Source organism: Lytechinus variegatus, chromosome 5, assembly GCF_018143015.1.
Source record: "Lytechinus variegatus isolate NC3 chromosome 5, Lvar_3.0, whole genome shotgun sequence".
NCBI classification, from domain to species: Eukaryota; Metazoa; Echinodermata; class Echinoidea; order Temnopleuroida; family Toxopneustidae; genus Lytechinus; species Lytechinus variegatus.
The window spans coordinates 43027242-43050770 of record NC_054744.1 but is presented as its reverse complement, the minus strand read 5'-3'; the positions used below and the strand labels follow the sequence as shown (position 1 = coordinate 43050770).

The following is a 23529-nucleotide window of genomic DNA, read 5'->3' as shown; positions in this document are numbered from 1 at the left end:
TTATAGTAAACTATTAAAGCAAGAAGATATTTACTTCTTACAGTTAGGCTCAATCATGTATGATTTTGAAAATGGTACTCTCCCGAGTGTGTTGGCACAAATTTTTAGAAAGAATAATGAGTTTCATAGTTATAATACGAGACAGGCAACTGCACTTCACATTCCACGTGTCAGAACTACCTTTGCCTTGAACACATTAACTTGTACTGGTCCCAAGTATTGGAATTCACTTCCTATTAATGTAACTTCTTCTGTCAGTATCTCTGTTTTTAAACGCAAACTTAAATTACATTTATTGAGTAACTATGCTGAAAATATTTAATCATGCCTATATTCCCCTCTTTCTTTCACAGGCTGGCCCTTAACAATAATTTCTGAACCAACTTGCACTCTTGTTTTGATTTGTTTCTTCTTTTGTGTTTCTTTTTCTCCAACATTCTTTCCCTATCCTTGAAACCCTCTTCTTTCACATGTTTTCTTTTTGCCCCCCCCCCACACTTACTGTTTCCTTCTCCATCTTGTATATATTTCCTCTTTCCAGCTTTCAACTCTATCCCTTTTGTAGATATTTTTATTTTAACCTTAATGTAAATATACGTTAGCTTACTTGTTTAGATGTCTTGAAGTAAGTAAACATTCAAGTATATATTATTTTCTCTTTGGGGACCTTGCGTTAACAAGCCCAGCTTCTTTAAGGTCTCCTCCTTTCTTTCATGACTTTAATATTAGTAACAGGTTATGAACTTTACTTTGTAACACTTAATTTGTTAATGACAAGATGTGTCATCTATACTGACTTTTTTGTTTCTTTAATAATTATGTTATTTTGTTATTATTTCCTTTGTTAAAATTTACCATGTTACTCACTTAATGTCCTGTTTGTACCAATGTATATATGTGAAGAAAGGAAATCAATAAACTAAAAACTTGAAACAACAAACCACAAGGCCTACAAAATAATTATGCAAAGTTTGATTATTGCCATATTTGTGTATTTTTTTCTTAACAGAAATTCACTTATCATGGTGCATGTTACTTTGGAAAAAAAATTCATAAGGCAGAATTTTCTTTCTCACAGGTTATTGTTTCTATCTTTCAGATTTTCTTCTTGATTCACTCATAAAAAAGAGAAGGCAATGCATGTGCACCACGATACCTTTGATTATGCAAAGAAAATCTTGAATTTGTTCCGTATACTGGTATCTTATTGCAGGTTTATCCCAAATTATTTAGGCAACATATTGTTTTCCTCGTAAATAAGTCTTTAATGTGTCAACTATGATGTGATTTTTTCAAATGTATTCATGTATCCCATATATTCGAGACTGAAGGTTGATACTGTCAAGATTGTGTTTGTTTACAAAATGCACTTCTTCACCCTTAAGAGGAGGAGGTGGATGTATGGAAAATTATACAGCTAATTTTGTGAGATGACATTATGTATGAAGCCTGCTAATGTACACATGTACAGTATGCATGATGTATCAGTAGATGTAGTCACTTTGTTGATGTTTTGTTTTCTCTAGCTATAGGTTTTTATTGTTTTGAATTTGATATACATACCAGCCAAACGTGTAGTCGAACAAAACCTGAAACAAATATTTGTCTATTGATCAGTCAATAGCTCACAGTTTTAATAATTAGAATACCAGACAGTGTTTTAGATACCAAAGCTTGAAATCTCGAAGTAAACAATGTTTAGCCAATATCCATGACAACACTTGCCCAGTGCAATTAAAATATTATGTCTCATATTGTACCAGACAAAAGGTTAAGATTTTATCTCTGAAAAAAGGGAGAGATGTAATGTCGTGATTCGAAGACACCATAGTCTATGCTATGTGATTATGCTGAGAGTGATCAGCTAGACTCACTGTATGTTTTTAGACACAAATAAAGGAACAACGTGACTCGGTAAACATGCACTAAAGTGTCATTTATTAAGATGTCTTGCATCTTTACAATTGTCAATGCTGACAATTTCATTGAAATCCTTGGCTTTTATTGGCTCAGAAGCTCTGGCCTCCGATTGTTACTATGGTAACTGTCAGAGAAAGACAACTTGTCAGTGCTGACAACTTTCATGAAACGGGCCCAGATTCCCATTAATGTACAATGCCATTATGGCCAAACCAAATTCATTATTGATGCAATTGCTGCTTGCCAAATTCCAAACTGTTCTAAAATCCACTAGGGGTAACTATTTTGCCCTATTTTTTAAATGGTCACCATCCAAATTACAACTTTGTCAACTTTTGATAAACTCAACAGGGAATTGAACAAAATGTTGGAATAAGGAATGAGCATAGACCACGACGGCTGAGACCACAGAGAGATTGGACAACATGGGATCAAACAAAGTGACACATCTCCTTGACGATTGGATTCGCTCATCAAATACAGAATGTAAAATACTAATGCAGCCATACCTCTCGGTCCCTCTTGCGAAGATCACATACAGACTCTTTTTCTGTGTACCAATGCTCAGTCTGGCTTTGCCTCCTCAGTTCACTTTATAGTAACCATGCTCCAGACTGCAACGAAACAGAGATAGACCAGTGTTAGCTTCAAAGCCATTGTCACATTATCTTCTGGGAACAATTTTTGTTTTATACAAGAAGTAAAGTTTTGCTTTATCTGAGGCCATATATGAGGAAAGAAAGTGTTTAAATGCAACTCAGAACATCAAGCACAATTTCCAAATTGCATTTTAGCACAAGGTATAGTACATTCTCCAAATTTTCAAATATCAATCAATGACATTAATACAACTTTTGCTAATGCAATGTGGATTAGATGAAAGGGAAACTGAATGAATGACAAGAGACTGTTCAATGAAAACTGTCTAGCACATGGACAACACAGAAAAAGTGGTACAACTAACAGCACTTGTTTCTAATGAGTGTCCCAAGTATTCAGGCTTTACAAATATTAGATACCAGGGGAAAGTGCTCTAATAATTCCTAGATATGTGAGGCATAAAACCATTATTGCTTTGATCAGATCAAATATGCTTCAGACTTGTATGCTTAATTTGCTTATGTAGAGTCATCAATTAGGTTATACATGTTTAAGACTGAAGTATGACACAACCTTGGTTCTTAACCTAACTTTTAACTTATCTCCAACTTCAATTCTAATTGTCATTTGCATAATTACAGGTAGCCTCATGATTGAGGCTAGAGACTACACTTAAAAGAATAAATGACAATCTTAAAAACAAATTACAAACAAATTTCACAATTGTCATCATTTTCATTGTTGTAATAGAAAAAAAACTCATACAAAAATTTAAAAGAAAATTTAGGAAATACTGGTCTATCTTAATGAAGCTAAAACAAGCCTTAAGCAAACAGAATATATTTATAAAATGTCCAAAAAATATAAATATATACTTGATCTAATGGCACGATAGTTTCAATAATTTATCTAATTGATTTTTTAAATCATTTTCAAGTCTTCTTATAATGCATTCTAATTGAATTTCTAGTCTATCCTACCACTTCCATTAATACATGTATATTTCATGATTTTATTTAGCTATTAACCTTCACATTGTACATGTATCTCATGATATGAAATATTGTTTGTTTAGCCAATAAATAGTGACATATTCTATGCTGAATAATATATTGCAAAGACAAAATGACTTTATGTATCAATGGTTACCCTGAAGTAATTACAAAGATGAAAGTTTCTAAATATACTTTTCTTGTCTTTTCTATTTCCTTTTTTATTTTTCATTTTTTCTTTCTCTCGGGGGGAGGGGGGGGGGTAGTGCAGGCAAACAAACTTATAGCACTATTAACTTAAAACACTTAACACTTATCCCGGTCATCTGATGATGGGGTAATAATGTATCTGTAAAGCGCTTAGAAACATTGTTCCGCTGTATTAAGCGCTATATAAAAGCAGATTACAATACTTAACATACATTAGATGTACATCAATGGATGCATATCATTTTCAAAAGTTTATGAAATTTATGAAGGTGAACATAGAGATGCAATACACGACAGTCAATTTATGTTAATGACATGTAACTAGTAATTTAGCATACACAATTACACATACAAACGAGACTTAACCCTAAATCTCCCGGGTATTTTGATTCTTGTCATTCCCGGGGGGGGGCCATTATGGCCCCCCTTAAGATCTCGGCCGCCGAGCGCGCGAGCGACGCAAAAATTTGCACGCTGGTAGTGTGCGATGTAATCTACAAGGCTGTATGGTAAAATTTTCCAAAATAATGAGATTTTATTTTATATGAATTGAGCATGATCGGTTAAGGGTTCGCATTGAGGTGAAAATTTTTTTTTAAGGTACTTTTATCAAATTTGCTTTTAAAATAATCTTTGATATCTCAGGTTTCAAAAAACTAAGTTTCATGAAGATTGATGATTCCGAAAGTACCGGAATAGTCCATTTTATTCATGGGGGTGCTGCTACCTCTAATCACGGATGGACATTTTTACTCAAATTAAATTCACTCTAGTTTTATTGTTTTTAAAGTTACTCTAATTTGGTTTGGATGTTCTTGCACTCTGAACATTTCTCTATTATCAGACATAATATAGTAGAAAAAAAATATTGGGAACTAATTTTTTTTGGTAGGTGTTAACATTTCCATTTTGAAATTTCCGTCCGTGATGGAAAAAAAGATGAAAAGTTTTTTTATTCTTTATCAGAGTAGAAATAAAAAATAAAAAGGTTTAGAGGTATCTCTCTAAACACTGTACATTATTTTATTTGAACATGGCTAAAATCCATACATTTTATCCATATCATAAAGTCAGTCAAAAATGATCACGGACGGACATTAATTTGATCACGGACGGACAAAGTTAATTCACTCAAATTCATTTCACTCTAGTTTTATTGTTTTCAAAGTTACTCCAATTTTTTTAATGGTCTTGCACTCTGAACATTAATCTATCATCAAACATAAATTAGTAGGAAAAAAATATGGGAAGTAAACTTTCCTTGTAGATGTTAACATTTCCGTCCGTCCGTGATGGAATTAATGTCCGTCCGTGATCATTTTTATTAGGATAATGTCTATGGACTCAGCTTTTTATTCTTTATCAGAATAGAAACAGAAATAAAAGTGTGTAGAAGTATTTCACTGGACACTGTTCATCATTTTATTTGAACATAGCTAAAATCCATACATTTTATGCATTTAATAAATCAATGAAAAATGATCACGGACGGACATTAATTTCATCACGGACGGACGAGTGAAATACTTGTGGAAAGATTCATATATGCAAATGAGAAACTTTGCTGAGCAGATTATGAGTTTAATTTTAGCTTCTAATTGCAGTGAAAAATGGCTCTGAGAATTATTCAGAACTCAAATGGAATAAGCCTACAACTCTTCACAATTTTTTGTGATATCTTTGTTTGGCCGTTATTGGGGCTATATTGTTGTCAGGAAAATTGTTAAGCATTATTGGAATGCAGATAGAGTTGAAAAGCTGCATGTACATGTATATGCCAAAAAAGCGGGAAACAAAGTATGGCAAGAACAAGTCCAAAGCTGTAGATTTCATCAATTCAAGCTTGCAGAAAGTGATGGAGAAGAAGTAGAATGCAATGCATAATCTGATAAGCAGAAAAATCAATTTTTCCATGTACAAACTTATGGATTCACAATGCTTCTAACAGAACATAGGTTTGTGAAAATTACATGAATACCTTTTTTCGAGGTCCATTTTAGAGCTAATTTTAAGCAAATCGCTTATCTGGTAAACTGTGAAAATGCATAAAGCTTGCAATGTAGTGTTTAGAAGTTAAGCTTTGGATTGGAATATCAATTTCAATTTTGGATTCGGTCAGGGCCTAAATACATGAGGGCTGTTGATGTTATGGGGTGTCTCCGCTTTGATATATGCAAAAGATGGATTTAAAGAGAGCCCCTGACAAGTGTTGATCCAACAAACAAGCATAAGGATCAGTGACCTGTTAATCTTTTAGATTTAGTTTTTGGACCTTAAAAAAACATCTTTGCTCTTGGAAAATTAATGCCTAAAATCATCATGATCATAAAAATACTTGTATCAACATGATCAATAATCAACTAGCTGTTGATTTTGAACCTACTTGTATTCTACACTTTAAAAAGACAATAGGGGAAGGCGGGGTAAGTTGTGACACTTTTTGCATTTTGCACGTTAGAATTGATATGACTAGTAATATTGTAGAAATAAGTACCTTACCTTTAAATTTGATTCTTGGGAAATATTTTTCACCTATATATAACTTTCTACCCCCACGCTGAATGTCATTGTGACCTTTGAAAAAAAGGATGTCAAATTGCTCAACTTGCCCCATCTGTGGGGTAAGTTGTGCCATCGTCTGGGGTAAGTTGAGCCACAAAAACTATGTAAAAAATGTATGCGGGAAGAACCAGGATGTCAATTTTTCATTTAAAGTCTTTTCACTTGCTAATTCTCTATGAATACTAACATCTTCTGAAAGTAAAAGGACTGTCATGTGAATTTGCTCCTTTCTGCCTGCATATCAATGGCTTTTTACGTTTTTTTTTTTTTATTATACAGTTGTACATCACCTATTCTTTACGTTCGATTTTGACAAGAAATGTGTTAAGAGCAATCATATGTCTAGATTATACTGTGCGTCTAGCATAGAAATCAAGTTGATACATCTTAAATCAAGTTGCAGCAACTTGATTGAAGTTGTAGCAACTTGATTGTGCAACTAATGCTGTTTAATATTATTAAAATATGTACAAATCATCAAAACAATTGCATTTGTTTACCAAAAAAGTACTAAGAACTTTTTATAGAGTACTTCCATTGTATTTTAATTGTGTCCGTCCGTGATGTCCGTCCATGATGTCCGTCCGTGATGGAAAATATTTGCAATTCTCTCGGAAGTTTGATATTGGTTAAGAATTCAATATGCTGAACATAGAAGCTAACATACCCGAGTGTTAGGTGCATTAACAATAATTGGTCCATGTAAAGCTGTTTAGATAGAAACAATAAAAATGTACAAAAATTCTAAAAACCACATTTCTATCTTGTCCGTCCGTGATATGGCACATTTAGTGGATACCTGTGTTTGTAGGTAACCATGGCAACAAACTTTTTTAATCATTCAGCATACTATGTCCTACCCTTCACTATAAAACACAAAGGAACCTTGTTCATCTTATTCCTAATTTGTTACAAGCCTTCAAAACTTTCAAAATCTATCAAATGTCCGTCCGTGATGAACCGATCATGCTCAATTATGCTTATTTATGCATAAATCATACTTTTTGCTCTAATTCACTAAATAAAGCTCCTAGAATGCTAATTTTTGGTAAAAATTTTCTTTGTAGCATTCTTAACAATCGTAATTCAAAAAAACTTTGGTTTGGAAATAAATTTTTATGTATTTTATTGTTTTATGAATTTCTTATGTATTTCTGTTTTTTTACTTTTTGTTTTTTATTGTTTTTTCAATGGAAATTGTTCCAGACATAATTCTGATCATAAACAAGGCAAAATTAATTAAGTTTAATCAGTAAAAGTAGAAAATAATGATACATTTATGAATTTGGGCTAAATACGCAATTTGCATTGGATTTGTACATGAAATCACGTTTATGAGCAATTTTGGGTCTGACATGCACTTGCATAATGTTGCATACATGTAATGTCGTAACCGCGTACCCGGGCGTCACAACTTTGGTCTCAAAATTTGCGCGAGACTTGAATGTAAAGTCAGTGAGCTGTGAGGTGAAAAAATTTCGCGCAGCAGATATATTGCGAAAATTGTTGAGGGGGGCCATTACGGCCCCCCCCACCCGGGAGAATTAGGGTTAAAATGCTAAAACAGAACACCAGCATTAAGAAGTTACGATCAGAATATCAAAATGCACATATATCTAATATCTTCAAAATTTACCGGTATGTTTATAATTATAAAGAGTAGAGCAGTTTTGGGAATAGAGGAAGCAAATGATAGGTTACATATCTTCCACTGATACAAAACATGTTATAAATATTAATGCTGAATGGAATATTCTACAATCCTATTCTACAAGAATGATGTCAATACAATTAGGAAGTATGCTCATTCTAAAACACATCAGGGTGGGGGAGGGGGTAGTCCAGCCAGGTTAAATGCAATACGATTTCACAGGCATTATTGTTTGGCCGGGCACGATGGTGGGCTCGGTCCAAAGTACTACACAGTATGTTATTCGGCTAGATTTGCCCCTAGTGGTAGTATTATAATTGCTTTCATTAGTCTATCAGTCATGCTAACCACCCATTTCAAGAGTCTACAGGCTAAATTCTACTCTTTTGTCATTTGCCTTTTCTCATCAAGATAAAGATTAAGGTTACTTACTGTTGCAAGGCTTCAACACTGCCATTATTCAGACTGACTACATTAACGCATCATCAGCAAAATTCAAACAGGCTAAAAACCTGTCATGATTCCTTCAATGATTTGTTGTAGCCATGACATGCAAACCACAAATACTTTTCCTTTTTTACATTACACTGGAGGCATTAAATATATCAGCTATATCTTGAATGCTTGCAATTACTACTATTTATCAAGGACACATATAACTGAGAAACATTCACATGCTAAAGCACAAAGCAGGGTAGAAAGCAGGCATGAAGGCGCAATAAATGTTTCATATACCCAGAAAGATCATTCTTTCACTTGGCTGAGCGGTCTCCTAGGAGTACCATGTATAGAAGATCTTTTACTAGCTCCACCTCCTCCTCCTGTTCCTCCTCCTCCTTCAAGTACCTCCCATCTGTTGGTTGTGTATTAGGGTCAATGATGTTTGGGATGGGACAGGACAGGTAGGTACATGTAGTATAGGTTTGAATACTATTATCGTAAATATTATTACATTGGTGAGAATTTTTACAGAAACCAACAAGGGCCATTTTTTTAAAACAAAAATATTCACTCTTATTCTTGATTATCCGGCTTTCCCCTAGAAAAGGAACGTTTACGTTTATACAGTAGATACACCTTGATAGGCTGTAAAGAAAAGCATATTTTTTGCAGGTGTTTCTGCATTTATTGAAAATTCAATATATGAAACACAGTAATCATAATGAATATAAATACAAAAATAAATGAAAGAATTACAAATTGTGACTATTACATAATAGAAGAATAATTTTACATAGATATAGATGTAAGCAATAATATATAACATATAATGAAATGCAGTGGCCAGCTATCATAAGCAAAATGCTTGAGATAATCAATAATATTGATTAGGGGTAGCTCTGGTTGATTTTAAACAAAATTCAAGCAATAAGGCCAAATTTGGAATAAGTAAAACTTTTAGCAAAAGTACTCTTTAAATTTGTAAGCCGAGTCGAAGCTAAATTCTTTTTATCGCATTGTAATACCATAATGGCAATTAAAGAACAATGCATGACTAATACCTTTTATCAAAATTGCTATGGTATATACTGTATGTTATGCAATCACCTGTCAATCAATGCCTGCAAACTTTGGGCAGAAATACCCAAAAGGAGGGGTCTTACATGTAGATTATAAATGAAACAGAGATGACTCAGGAGTCATGACTAATTAAATAATTTCATTATTTTCTCACTACTAGCCTATTCACCTAGCAAAACTGATGTTTCTTGCGAGTATGACCATAATTCAGCCACTCAAATCAAGAAAACATCATATTTCCAATGAATATGAATGAATACATGTCAAAACATACATATGGAGGTTACATGTAGGTACATACCTGTCTGAAGCTCGGTGGTTCAAATGTTGTTTGGTGACTACAGCACTCTTAAGAAGGGTATTGATGGAAGTAAACGGTCTTACACTTGCTTTCATACCATCAACAGTCCTGTAACAAACAGTTTATCAAGGAATTATTTGTAGACTGTACATTAAAAACACTATACAACAGGGCTGAGTCATGATGTTTAATTAAACCAAAAAATTTAAACTTTATAAATAAATGGGCAGTGTTGAAACGGTTGAATCTTTTGTGCTAAAGGGGAAAGTAAAAAAAAAAAAAACAACTGAAAAAATCCGGAATAAACACCCTAGGAATTGTGAAAATATTCTTAACTTCATATCATTCTGTTTAAACATGAACTTAGAATTCATGTTTCAGTTCTAATTTGAATGGAAAATGAAGTGAAACAACGTAATATTTCCATCCAAAAAGACGGAAAAACGTCTTTTCCTATCTAGATCAGAGTAACATATTCTACAACACAAAATTTCATGCATGAGGGCACATACATTTTAAAAGTTGCATTTTTTCTTTGGATTGTTCTACTTATATTCTGCCATAAAAATGTGGATAAATTTGATCCTGTCAGAATTTCCCATTTGTGGCAGATGATGAAACCAAATAAAGTATTGAATAAAAAAGCATTTTTATTCAATATTTTAAGTTTACCGAAACCTCTCGAAAACAGCTTCACAGCTGATGTCGGCAACGGTTGATTTAGATTCAAGCAGTGAACACTTTTTTCAAGGGAATGGGAATGGTTTAATTTATCACCTCCCCCCACTTGAATACCATGACATCATGTATTTGTACAATCAGCTTTAAACTGCATGCAGAATAAATAATAATTACTGAAATATTAACAAAGATATTTTTTCAATATTACAAGTTTATACTGTGGTTTCAAAACAATGTAATTATATGCAACATTAAACAATTCAAATTTAACTACCTTGTAGCATAATCTACATCATAGCATTTCCCCTGTACTTCTTGCTGCAATGCTGCGAGGTCAGTCTGTGGTTTGAAATAAGAGGGATTTCAGATTATGAGTAGTATCTTAGAGATTATAAGTGTGTCTGAGATTATTAGCAATACCCTGGGATTATTAGCAGTTAATCAGAAATTGGTAGTACTTCTGAATTGAAGAGTATTTAGTAAATGAGAGATTATGGGTTTTACATGTATATCTAAAATCAAGAGCAGTCTGAGAAAATGAATTGTAAATCAGAAATTATTCAGTGATTATGTGAAGTGAAATCAGAGACTGTGACAAGCTAATCAGAGAAAGCGACTGGCAAATAAATGATAATTAAATGTATACAGAAATTATGGTTGTCAATATGTAAACCTGATAAGGAGTAGTATATCTGGGATTATGAATGTAAATCAAATATTATGAGCTATAAGTCTGACCTTACAAGTAGTAAGACAGAGAAAACTGTCTTATAAGACTTAAACATCTCCAGTTACAGAGTCAAATGTCAGTATGATATACAGACAGTTGACTCAAGTGAGGTGAAATGTCATTATATTGTCAAATATGATTTCCTTTCTTCTGCTCATATTTATAGTAAACTATGACACACAAACTAAATGTAAGTGTACATGTACTACTGGAAAACATATGAAAGCAATTACAAATCAAACACAATCTTTGAGGGACTAATTATTGAGGGGGGGGGGGGGTGGTCAATACAGACAATAATGAGTTGAGTTCTAATATTATTTACCCGTATTAATAAAGCTATTAAAGTACATGGAGTTGCAACAAACAATGATTTCATGAGTAAGTTTTTAAAATCAAGGTAAACTGTCACCCTATCATCTTAACTTCATGTACTTACTGTGAAATCATAGAAGCTAGTTAAGGATCACATGAAAATCACCAATAAATCAAATGTTGGATGGTGTATTCTTTATTGCTTGGAAAAAGACCCAGACCCCAGGTTGGAATACCATGCCTATCTTGTACATTTCTTAGCAATTATGCATTTATCTATCAGAATCAGATGGGACATACATTCAATTTAACACATTTGAGTAGGTATTTCATTGGATTCAGGCATTTACAATATCTTTAATCAATCAAGCAAATTTTCGAATGGGCTACGGTAATATGTTTATTAAAAATGCCTTTAAAAACGAGTGAAAAGTTGTAAATTTGGTTCCATGACATTTGCTCAAAAAACAAATGCTCAGTGTTCCACACCCAAACCCAAGCGTCAAACCTTTTAACCTAAATCCCAATCCAACATGATTCTGAACCAAAGGCTGTATTATAACCCTAACCTATATGTTTGTCTTCAAAAATCAATTAAGATTTAGTTTTTACATACTCACCTTGCATTGTGATAGATGAGGCAAAGACCGACGGACATGCTCTTGAAGCCTATATAAGGCTAGGGAAGGCTCGTTCACAACAATATGTAGGCATTCCGAAAACTTGTCAGTTACTGTCAATGAACAAAAGGAGAGAATTCATTTGCATAACTAAGACAGCGCTAAGGTTCTCCAACTCTTGCATGTGGCTAAAAACAATACATTTACACATGTGGAAAAGTATCGCAATGTTTATATTTCCCACAAATCCATTCACAACATGCTACTACAACACAAGTACATGCATGTTATTACTTATGTGGATGAGAAACGAATATATTTTTGTAAGAAAAAAAAAGAAAACTGAAATTAAGGGGCTAATCTTTTTTCTTTCTTTTTAATAACTACAATTCTAAATATCTGCAATGTTTAATCATATAAAAGAAAGCAGCATTTGGCTTTATCAATGACTAAACAGGTCAAAAAGCAAAAAGAAAGAAAGGAAGAAAGAAAGAAAGAAAGAAAGAGAAGAACAGCTGGTACATGTTACTACACAATACTAAAATTGTCTGACAGACATTTCAAATTCTTCATGAAGTACATGAACCCAATAGAAGAACTAAAAGAATGATTATTATAATTTGTTGTCCAAAGATGCCCACAGACTATCTATCTCACCTTTCTTCACCTTGTAGTCCACTTCAAGGTCAACACCATCTATTACAAAAAGGATAGTTTAATTTGATAGTTAGATTTGTGAATAAGATCGAACTAATCACTACTTACAATCAAATATCCTCCTCTTAATGATGCTTTAGCAATTTAGAGCATCATTACCTTGTCATCATTAATGTCATTCTTGTGATATTTCATCATAATCATTGACATGAAGCACTCATTCAATAAACAAGGTTATAATATAACCTTGTTCTCAGTTATATCTCCATGTGTGGCAAAATAAGGGTGGCAATGTTTGGCTTATTTTCTCTTTTTCTTTGGGGCAAATGCTTGTTCTTTTTACACTGACAGTTTTCATTACACCTATTATTCATACTACTTGTCTCTTATTTCAATTTGATTCTTTAAATCAGTTTTTTCTTAATTAAAAATAGAGATAAAAAAATGAAAATTTTCTTGCCATATTACTTTCCACCCATAGAGGGCGTACTAAAAAATATGCCCAAAATTCATGAAAAATAAAATGCAACTGTAAGGAAATCAGTAATTTTGGTCACAAAGGTGATATTTTAATGATTTTTCAAAGTGTGTGCTATCACTCACTGCTATGTACAGCATTGGCATACCATAGTCCTACCTGTAGATTCCCCACAGGCAGGATGGTTGCAGTGAACAAGTGGACATGATGATGTTATTACATGTAATACACTCATGTCTGTACTTTCCAATTCATAATCATCATCACAATTCATACATGTACAGAACCTTAAAAAGGCACACTGTGTTTTATTGACAGGTATTTTTAAAATAATTATTTCACTATCATGTATCCATTATATGTCGGTAACTCCTCTCAAAATCAGTAGGAAATATTGAATATAGCTTTACCTAAAAAAATAAGGTAATACACTGTAAGATTTTAGAATCACCGATCATATTAGAAGTCAACTCTACTTAGCTGAGTCACATTCAAAAGAGTATTACAGAATGAAACCCCATACTTACCTCTCTGTACTCCATGTACTATCTGTGGATGTTGCATGGTGCCTTGTCTACCAACTGAATAGGCATGAAAACTGTGAGTGTCAAGATCCATTCTATGGCACTAAAACCCTCTTGAAGATTGCCTAATACTGTACCTGAAGGGGGAGACAAATTACACTAGTTGATATATCAACAATTCAATTAAACTACAATGAAAGAGTTGGGGAAAATATTCCACTGGTTCTTGGAATATTTTCCCGAACTCTTAGAATATTTCTGGTATTTTCTGAGCCATCCAATATAAATATTTATGCTGTTTGGCCTGCAACTGATCACATGCAATGTTTTGAAATCGGCTGTGAATAATACGTGTGAAGAATTTGATGCTGGCCAAAAATCACCAATTTTGAGGATAACCGGAGGATGGACACAGAGTGAAATAACTGAAGAGTAAGAAATTAAGCTATTTTTCTTTCTTGTTTTTAATTGTTATATATTTTTTAAATAATTTTTACAATAAACCACTTTTTGATCCAACCTTTGTCACTCGGGATATCCGATTGAGTTCACCGTCATGAAGTTCGGGTAGGTGGAGCGCATAGTGTAGCGGTAGTGAAGTGGAGCCTGCACAAACTTCGCCCGAGGTAGCTAGGCAGCATCCCCTCCATCAAAATCAAGACTGGAATCTGGATCTAGAAAAATGTATAAATACTCCAACTCCAATAGCAAAAAACAGACTAGTGACTAGTCTAAAAAAAAAAGAACTGAGTTGTACTCTAATGTGACCTAATACTGTACTCTTAGATCTATGAGATAATTTTATTTTTACTTTTACTAGATCTCACTAGGCCCTAGCCTAGGGCTAGGCACTTGTTCACTGCAACCATCCTGCCTGTGGGGAATCTACAGGTAGGACTATGGTATGCCAAAGCTGTACATAACACACACTTTGAAAAATCATTAAAATATCACTTTTGTGACCAAAATTACTAATTTCCATACAGTTGCAATTTATTTTTCATAAGTAACTTGGGAATGATTTTTGTATTCACCAGAGCGCTCAAAAACTTGAATTTTGGGCATATTTTTGTGTACGCCCTCTATTGGTGGAAAGTAATATGCCAAGAAAATTTTCATTTTTCAATCTCTATTTTTAAGAAAAAAATAATTTAAAGAATTAAATTTACATAAGTGCCAATTTTATATGATGAACAGCTGTATTGAAAACTGACAGTGTAAGAAAATCAAGCATTTGCCCCATACAAAAAGAGAAATTAAGCCAAACTTTGCCACCCTTATTTTGCCACACATGGAGATATAAGTGAGAACAAGGGGCCTGTTGCATGACGAGATGAGCGATACGTAGGAACGTCCTAGGACCATTCTTCCGAGATAGGAAGATTGGCGACAAATCAGCGCTTTCCGTTTCACGAAGGCAATTTTGTCTTCCAAGTCCGCGACATCGTTTTATATCGATAGTATCGGAAAAATATTTAGTCTTCATCGTCACCTGAACCTTTTATTTCGGAATGACGAGTTTTCTTAAAATCATTTATTTCAATAAAAAGAGATCAAATGATGTTTTATTTATTACTGATTGTAGAATTGATGTATGGAGCTTACTTTATGAGGTAAAAAGAGAAAAAACTTTAAAGATTCACAAACATAACTGAATAAAATCGAAATTTTCATTATTTCCCTTATTTAGAACACGGTGTCCTTTTAAAGACACCTTTCATTGATATTTCAACGAAAGAGACCCTTGCCCGATATAAAAATTGATTTAACTTAGTAATTTAGACATTTTAGTAGTTCAATATTCTATATTTTATAGAATACTTATATATGATGACAATTTTGCAAATTATGCGTTAATATGTTATTTGTTGAGGTAAAAATAGGGTTTGAATGGTGTAAACAAAATCAACAGTGTCTGATTGTATGAGACTAAAAAGGAAAATATGAGAGGCTGCGTGTGAAATATGTAATTTATTTATTTTATTTGTTAGATATAACGCAAGAAATACAAATGTGAGTGTTTAGAGTATAAACATACCTCAGTTGCATGATGAGTATCCGAAGACAAGGAAAATATGAACATTGCTGCAAACATGGCCAAGTGAATAAAGTAGTGCTATGCAATAATAATTAAAACATAGAAAAAGCTGTGTAATCCGCAATGGAAAAAATACCGTTAAACGGAAATAATGCTAAAAATTACAACGATCATAAACGTTGGTCATATTTAAAGTTGATCACTGAATTAATGGAAATTTATATAAGAATATAAGGTTTAAGAATATACAAAATATATATGACTAACGTGATTCTTTTGGGGCCTACCCTGCGATTTGAAATGCGCCTCTTCGTATGGACTTTTCATAATCTTTTCTTTGTGAACTTATCTTCATTTGTAATGATTGTGATGGATTCGTAAGCTATGGGCCTAATCTGTATCTTAAATTCAATTAGCTATTTCTGCAGATCTTTGTTTTGTTACATCTCAAGTTATCCCAAATCCATTCAAGAATTAATTTTCATTGATTATAATCAAGCTCATCAAAAATAATAATTATAATGAAAATGAATAAAAATAAATGATTTAGCATGTTTAACATCTTAGTTTTGTGTCTTTTTTTTGCTGAACGTTATAAACACGTTTTTTACTTAGGCCCTACATAATTACTTTTTAAGAAATTTGTTTTCATGTTGTTTAATTATCTATATTGAGAAAGCATAAGGAGTCAGAGAGGGAGTGCAGCCCATTTCATAGTTCAAGTTTATTTATTTTTTAATGGAAAAGGGGTGGGGATAGGACGTATAGGGAGAATAAAAGAAAACATATTTTGAAAATATTTTGGCTTACATTATCCTCAGAGAAGTTAAAATGACTTCCGTTTTGGTCGTCTTGTCGACCTGAAAAGTGATGACAACTAGCCCCCATGTAAAAAAATAACTTGGCGCCATCCAAGATAAAACGCATCAACCCCCTAAAAAATATGTTTAAAGGTGATATGTCAGTGTGGCTTGCCATAACCGCATATTTTCTATCATTGCCGACGGTGGCGGGCGGTGTGCAAAGAAGATCATGCCTACGTAGGACATGTCTGGAGGCACTCACACATTGTACGAGGTTAGTATGTACTAACCTCGTACAATAGACCGTGTTTGACCCTGGATTTCGAAGTAGTCGGCCACCCATGGGTTCATATCGTCTCGCGAGTGAAGGATTATCAGTCATACGCACGCGACACACCACTACACTTCGAAAATACAGTGGGCTTTTGCCCACATAAAATATTTTGTTTAAATAAACATTCCACATCCTGCTATGACACTTACCGAATCATTTAGATCCTTCCGTGACTTCTCCTTGAAGTTTCTTTCTAAAAATATGTATATTTTCTTGATCTTTAGTGAAGATTTTACGGAGATAGAAATCAGACAGCGTTGATATCAATTTTCTCCTGAAGAGGGCGCGCGATTTATATTCATATCAAAGACACGACAAGGGAAAGAATAGGCACCTACACTATTTTACACGCATATCGACGCAAGGCATTACGCAAAGTCCGTGAAGTGTCCAATCTTTTCATTGTATAGACTTTGGTACACCGTATACGTATTATTGACGTTCGTCAAAGCTTGTACTGCTGGTTTCTTTCCAGGCACGTATATTATTTTCATTTTTTTTTTATCAGTCATCTTTTTAAATTAATGCAAATGAGTGTTATCATCACCAATAATAATCATTAATTATGTTTTTTGAAGGCATTTCATTAATTGGTGCCCATAATTAGTAAATTAATCATGAGGATTGCGCATTCAAAGAATTTAGATACAGTTATAAAATTACCGAGGAGCTGAATCAAGGTTGTGAAATTATTAGCGCCACCAACGGGCTTCCTTGTATTTCCGTGGAAGAGACAAGCGAAGTCACTTTCGAGGCCGAGGTAAGCAAAATGTGCTTTTTTTTATCGGATTATTATTTTATTATTATTTTATATTCAAAAAACTCTTGCTACTTACCGGCAAGAGCCCCGGTGCGTAGCGAGAAGGAGCTTCGGCAAATATTACTTCAGCAATGAAGCGATGTTTGCCAACTACTTCGAAATCCAGGGTCAAACACGGTCTATTGTACGAGGTTAGTACATACTAACCTCGTACAATGTGTGAGTGGTAGTCGGCAAACATCGCTTCATTGCTGAAGTAATATTTGCCGAAGCTCCTTCTCGCTACGCACCGGGGCTCTTGCCGGTAAGTAGCAAGAGTTTGTGGAATATAAAAATAATAATAAAATAATAATCCGATAAAAAAAGCACATTTTGCTTACCTCGGCCTCGAAAGTGACTTCGCTTGTCTCTTCCACGGAAATACAAGGAAGCCCGTTGGTGGCGCTAATAATTTCACAACCTTGATTCAGCTCCTCGGTAATTTTATAACTGTATCTAAATTCTTTGAATGCGCAATCCTCATGATTAATTTACTAATTATGGGCACCAATTAATGAAATGCCTTCAAAAAACATAATTAATGATTAAAATTTGGTGATGATAACACTCATTTGCATTAATTTAAAAAGATGACTGATAAAAAAAAATGAAAATAATATACGTGCCTGGAAAGAAACCAGCAGTACAAGCTTTGACGAACGTCAATAATACGTATACGGTATACCAAAGTCTATACAATGAAAAGATTGGACACTTCACGGACTTTGCGTAATGCCTTGCGTCGATATGCGTGTAAAATAGTGTAGGTGCCTATTCTTTCCCTTGTCGTGTCTTTGATATGAATATAAATCGCGCGCCCTCTTCAGGAGAAAATTGATATCAACGCTGACTGATTTCTATCTCCGTAAAATCTTCACTAAAGATCAAGAAAATATACATATTTTTAGAAAGAAACTTCAAGGACAAGTCACGGAAGGATCTAAATGATTCGGTAAGTGTCATAGCAGGATGTGGAATATTTATTTATACATAATATTTTATGTGGGCAAAAGCCCACTGTATTTTCGAAGTGTAGTGGTGTGTCGCGTGCGTATGACTGATAATCCTTCGCTCGCGAGACGATATGAACCCATGGGTGGTCTGGAGGTGTCTTTCCAAGGACCATTCTTCGTATCGTCCAAATCGGCTTTGTGAAACAGTTGAGCGATATCTCGTTCTTACGTAGAACGGTTCTACGAAAGACCATTTCATGCAACAGGCCCCTGGTTATATCATAACCTTGTTCATTGAATGAGTGGGGCTATATGGCTAGGCACTTGTTCACTGCTACCATCTGGCCTGTGGAGAATCTACAGGAAGGACTATGGTATGCTAATGCTGTATAGAGCACACACTCTAAAAAATCATTAAAATATCACTTTTGTGACCAAAATTACTAATTTTCATACAGTTTTAATTTATTTATCATTAGTAATGTGGGAATAATTTTTGTATTCACCAGAGCGCTCAAAAACTTGAATTTTGGGCATATTTTTGTGTACGCCCTCTATTGGTGGAAAGTGATATGGCAAGAAAATTTTCATTTTTTGATCTCTATTTTTAATTAAGAAAAAATGATATAAAGTATCAAATTTAAATAAGAGCCAAGCAGTATGAATTAACAGGTCTAATGGAAACTGTCAGTGTAAAAAAATCAAGCATTTGCCCCAAAGAAAAAGAGAAAATAAGCCAAACATTGCCACCCTTATTTTGTCACACATGGAGATATAACTGAGAACAAGGTTATATTATAACCTTGTTCATTGAATGAGTGGGGCTAGGCCTGAATAAAATAATTTTAAAAAATGTTTGGATTCCCACTTCACCTTTTTATTTTTTACCTTTTTGTTTTAGTTTTAAAATTTTCGTAGTCTAAAGCATTTTTTTGTGGAGGCACTGCCCAAACGATATCGCCCCAAGTGCAAACTATACTTTTGTTCACATTGTAACGTTAGATAAAAAAAAAATTGACTGATTTTCCCCGCTACGCCGGCCTACGGCGCTAGTCTTGGCCGGATTAATGATCTCGAGCTCGCCGGCGTCGCGGCGGAAGAACCAGTCTCTGCCTGCCTGTCAGTGTCAGACGATAGCTAGACGAACTTCAGTCTTCGCACTGCGTCATGTCGGGCTAAAAATCACATTACCCTGAGGTCCAAACTGGAATTTCTATTTCGAAGCTCAATCTGAATACCTTTTGACATTAAATGAAATCATGACTTACTTGCTCATGAGCTCCTAACACTCTTTACAACTTGATGAAATGCCGATGAAAGTGTTATACTTTACAAAAAAATATAAAAATTTGTTTTTGTTGTATAGTACCGGTATGGTGTCGGCAAATTGGCAATCGTACGAAAAAATAGAACAAGTCCCTCCCTCCTCCTTCATGTCATGGCCCATGGGCAGTTGTATAGTGCCTTGATGCACGGCCCAGGCGCACCGGAACACTTGCAGTTTTTTGGGGGGGGGGCAAAATCCCGAAGGGGGCACAATATTTTTGACAGCGTGAGGTACCGAAGCGATCGAGCGGGAGAGGCTGTGGGCGAGCCCCCCCCCCACGGTAAGGACTTTGTGTAAAATGGAGTATACAAGTTGCGTTTCTATAAGAACATTCTAAAAATAATTTCTTGAGAATTAAACAATATTGGAGTTCCTTTTGCTCCTTCTGTTTCCTCCTCTTCTGACCCAGACTGGTGTTTCTTCATGATCAGGGTCGCAGTTCAAGCAAATTACGAGCCTTATTGCAAACGAAATTGTTTCAAACCAATGTAATATAGGCATTTGACCGTACGCAGCCGGGGGCCGCCGATCGAGAGGGCAAAATTCACCAAAATTGTGCACGAAATCCTTCAATTTTATTCTAGAAAATGCAAAAGCTCCCCCATCACAAGCCCCCTCGCTCTTAAGTTTCTTCGAAAATTTAGGTCTTGCAGCTCCACCCACTCCCGGATGTTTTTTTTTTTATTTTTGCAAACGTCCATGAATAACAAAGCTGGGATGAACCAGAGCTAGCTGCCATCTCGATCTGATTAGTAACAGGTAATGGGAAGAAGTTTTGGAATCTAAAATACATAAGTGCTATATCATATGAGCTGAAATAGTATCAGACAAAACGCTTTCCAATCATGCCAATGAAAAGGAATAGAGGAAAATACGGGGCTGTGAAAATATCTTAAGATCTTTTTTATAGTTGAGCAGTACTGTAACGCTTATTTTTTATTTTATATTCTTTATTTACATTTTTATTCATATCTCGGATAATATGAGTCCGGTTAAGAAGACACTTTCACAGATGATTTTATTTTTTTCATGTCTAAACATTATCTCTAAGTTGCTTTCGAGTGGGATTCACCATTTTCACAATATGAATTATAATCCTCTACACATGATTATTCTGTGTATAATTTTCTGATAACATGTCTATATTGAGTTGAAATGACCTTGGTATTTTCTTTAGGGCACTGTCTTGTTATCACTGTATCAACTCAATTTATATTTAGTTGAAAATGAAATAATTGAAACAAGTTTCTCGAGATGTTATGGTTTCTGGGCTTGACAGCTATGACATAGATCTCGGGGGGGGGGGGGGGCACTTCCATTCACGAGTGGATACCATGCGCGACCATGGGGTCTCGAAAAGCACCCTAAACACGTAATTTCCATATTCTGAAAATGCACCCCTTAAAAAGTATTGGCGTGTGAAACCCTACCCTTAACAAGTATTGGAAACAAAACGATACTCTTGGCAAATAGGAAATGAACCCCTAAACAAGTACAGGAATATTCTATTGTTACGGGTCCTTCGGTCGTCTGCTTTACCTTATTTGGTTTAGTACGACCCCCACCTTCTAAACCTTGCGCAAATCGGACTCTAAACACGAAGTGTTGGGGTAAAAACGACATTCTTTATAAAACATTTTAATTTTGTTTTATCATCCCCACAAATTCGACCAAAAACACGTAATTTTCCTAGCGAAATAGATACCTTTTTTCATTATTTTTGTGTTTTTGACACCCTTATCACGTTACGTGCGTAACGTGCCATATCGTGAAAAAGACATTCTTTTTACGTGTTTTTTTGTGGTCGCGCATGGTATCCACTCGTCAATGTAAGTGCCCCCCCCCCCGGACATATATTCCAATAGTAAATAGTGGTAGTAAAATACGAGCTGTGATTGGCTGGATTTGTACCACGTGACCTCCCTTCAAAAAGTTATATTGTACATATGTACAATATAACTTTCGATTTTTGGATGGCAAAATCCATGATGGGGGGCTTAGATTAAGGGATCTATTTACTATAATAAATAGTGAACGTTCTATCATACAATATTACTGGACTATATGAACTCCAAATATAAAATTATCCCTCGTGCAAGCCTATTTCACCTCGGCCTTCGGCCTCGGTGAAATAAACCTGCACTCGGGATAATTTTATATTTGTCGTACATTATAATCCAGTATATTGTACAATAGATTGTACACTATTTATATATTATGTTGCTCGAGTTACTAGTGTTCACGCGCATAGTGATATCGGGTCCGGTCTGAGCGTTTCTGGGCGACCGCGCGTTTGTTAGACGACACAGCCAGCATCATAGAGTTATAAACCTAATCATTGGTGGACCACTATTAATTTACCATTCGCTTTTAGTCTGAAATGTATTCATTAAAAGGTTGAACGTTATCACACTGTAATAAGATAGAAAAGGGGCTTATCGAAGGTATGTTTCACAGAGGAACTGTTCATCAAAAGACGCGAGGCTTACTATGATAATGTATTTGCCCCGTCAGGGGCAAAAAAAATTTCATTTTTGACAATGGAAATGACAATTTTCAGGCAGAAAAGTGCCTTCGTTTACTTTTGTCCTTAAATAATTTATCATTTTTCTACTTTCAGGGGGGCACATTGGGGGGGCAAAATCTCGTTTTGCCCCCCCCAAAATTTTATTTTTTTGGGGGGGGCAAGTGCCCCTCCTGCCCCCCCCCCCCACTTCCGGCGCCCTTGGCACGGCCTTGAGGCCTACTTTTTCAAAGCCTTGGCCTTGGACTTTCACTTCTTGGCCTTGAGCTTTTCAGGCCTTGGGTTTCAATGCCTTGTTCATATAGCCTTGACCTTGGGGGTTCCGGCGGGGGGGTGTCCCGTATATCATCATCATCATCGAACCCCGCCCTGTATAAACTCCCGGTCGCTTCTTGGATAGGATTGGTCACTGAAAACTACTATACTTAATCATAGAGCTATATATAGCTCCATGACTTATCATGAGCCTGCGTGAGGAGTCATGGAAGCTCAAAGTGCTTGTTGAAATTTTTGCCAAAATATATCAATTTTTCTTTTAAATTTGTCTGTTGTTGGCATTTGTATTAGGTTTTCAGGAAGGCTGTAGTCGTTGACTACTCTTCTACTGAAAGACTTATTTCTCACAACCTGGGGCCCGTTTCTCAACACCGTCATAAGTCTAACTTCTTGACTAAATCGGAGATAGTGAGCTACTTGTCCGCTAACCGTTTCACGAAGCCCTCTTTACCAAGATCGGGTACAACAACCTCACTAAATATTTATGACACCTCCGAACCTGTCATAACTTCTTTCTTGATGACGTAGTGGCATCACGTGGGTAGACTATGACATGCAAAAGTGCCGAGAAATTTGAAAATTATAATCTTACGTAATCAACCATAGAGGTTGAAATTACATCCCAAAACAAGTGGGATAATGCATTCAATGATCATTGTAATACAAAGTAACTATGAAAACTGTTGGTAAAACGCCACAAAACTATTCATTTT

At 34.9% G+C, this 23529-nt stretch overlaps 1 protein-coding gene across 2 annotated transcripts; it reads right to left on the bottom strand.

Annotated features, from left to right (window-relative positions):
- LOC121416224 (BLOC-1-related complex subunit 8-like) lies at positions 1-20038 on the bottom strand. 2 transcript variants are annotated; one of them, XM_041609728.1, is made up of 8 exons: positions 19958-20038; positions 13766-13899; positions 12761-12799; positions 12104-12216; positions 10713-10777; positions 9758-9865; positions 8671-8788; positions 1-2534 (listed from the first exon to the last, which is right to left on the bottom strand). In XM_041609728.1, the coding sequence occupies exons 2-7, from the start codon at positions 13854-13856 to the stop codon at positions 8680-8682; spliced, it is 525 nt and encodes a 174-aa protein (XP_041465662.1). In that variant the 5' UTR covers positions 13857-13899; positions 19958-20038; the 3' UTR covers positions 1-2534; positions 8671-8679. The 2 variants fall into 2 exon arrangements, with proteins under 2 accessions (XP_041465662.1, XP_041465663.1); XM_041609729.1 differs by lacking the exon at positions 8671-8788.
- Between the last annotated feature and the right edge of the window lie 3491 nt (positions 20039-23529).

Coding starts and splice junctions, on each gene's coding strand:
- LOC121416224 (XM_041609728.1), bottom strand. CDS start 13,856: ATGGATCTTGACACTCACAGTTTTCATGCCTATTCAGTTGGTAGACAA. Junction 12,800..13,765: donor AGTACATGGAGTACAGAGAG/GTAAGTATGGGG, acceptor TTTTTGTAATAG/ATGGTGTTGACCTTGAAGTG. Junction 9,866..10,712: donor GATGTAGATTATGCTACAAG/GTAGTTAAATTT, acceptor TGTTTGTTACAG/GACTGTTGATGGTATGAAAG.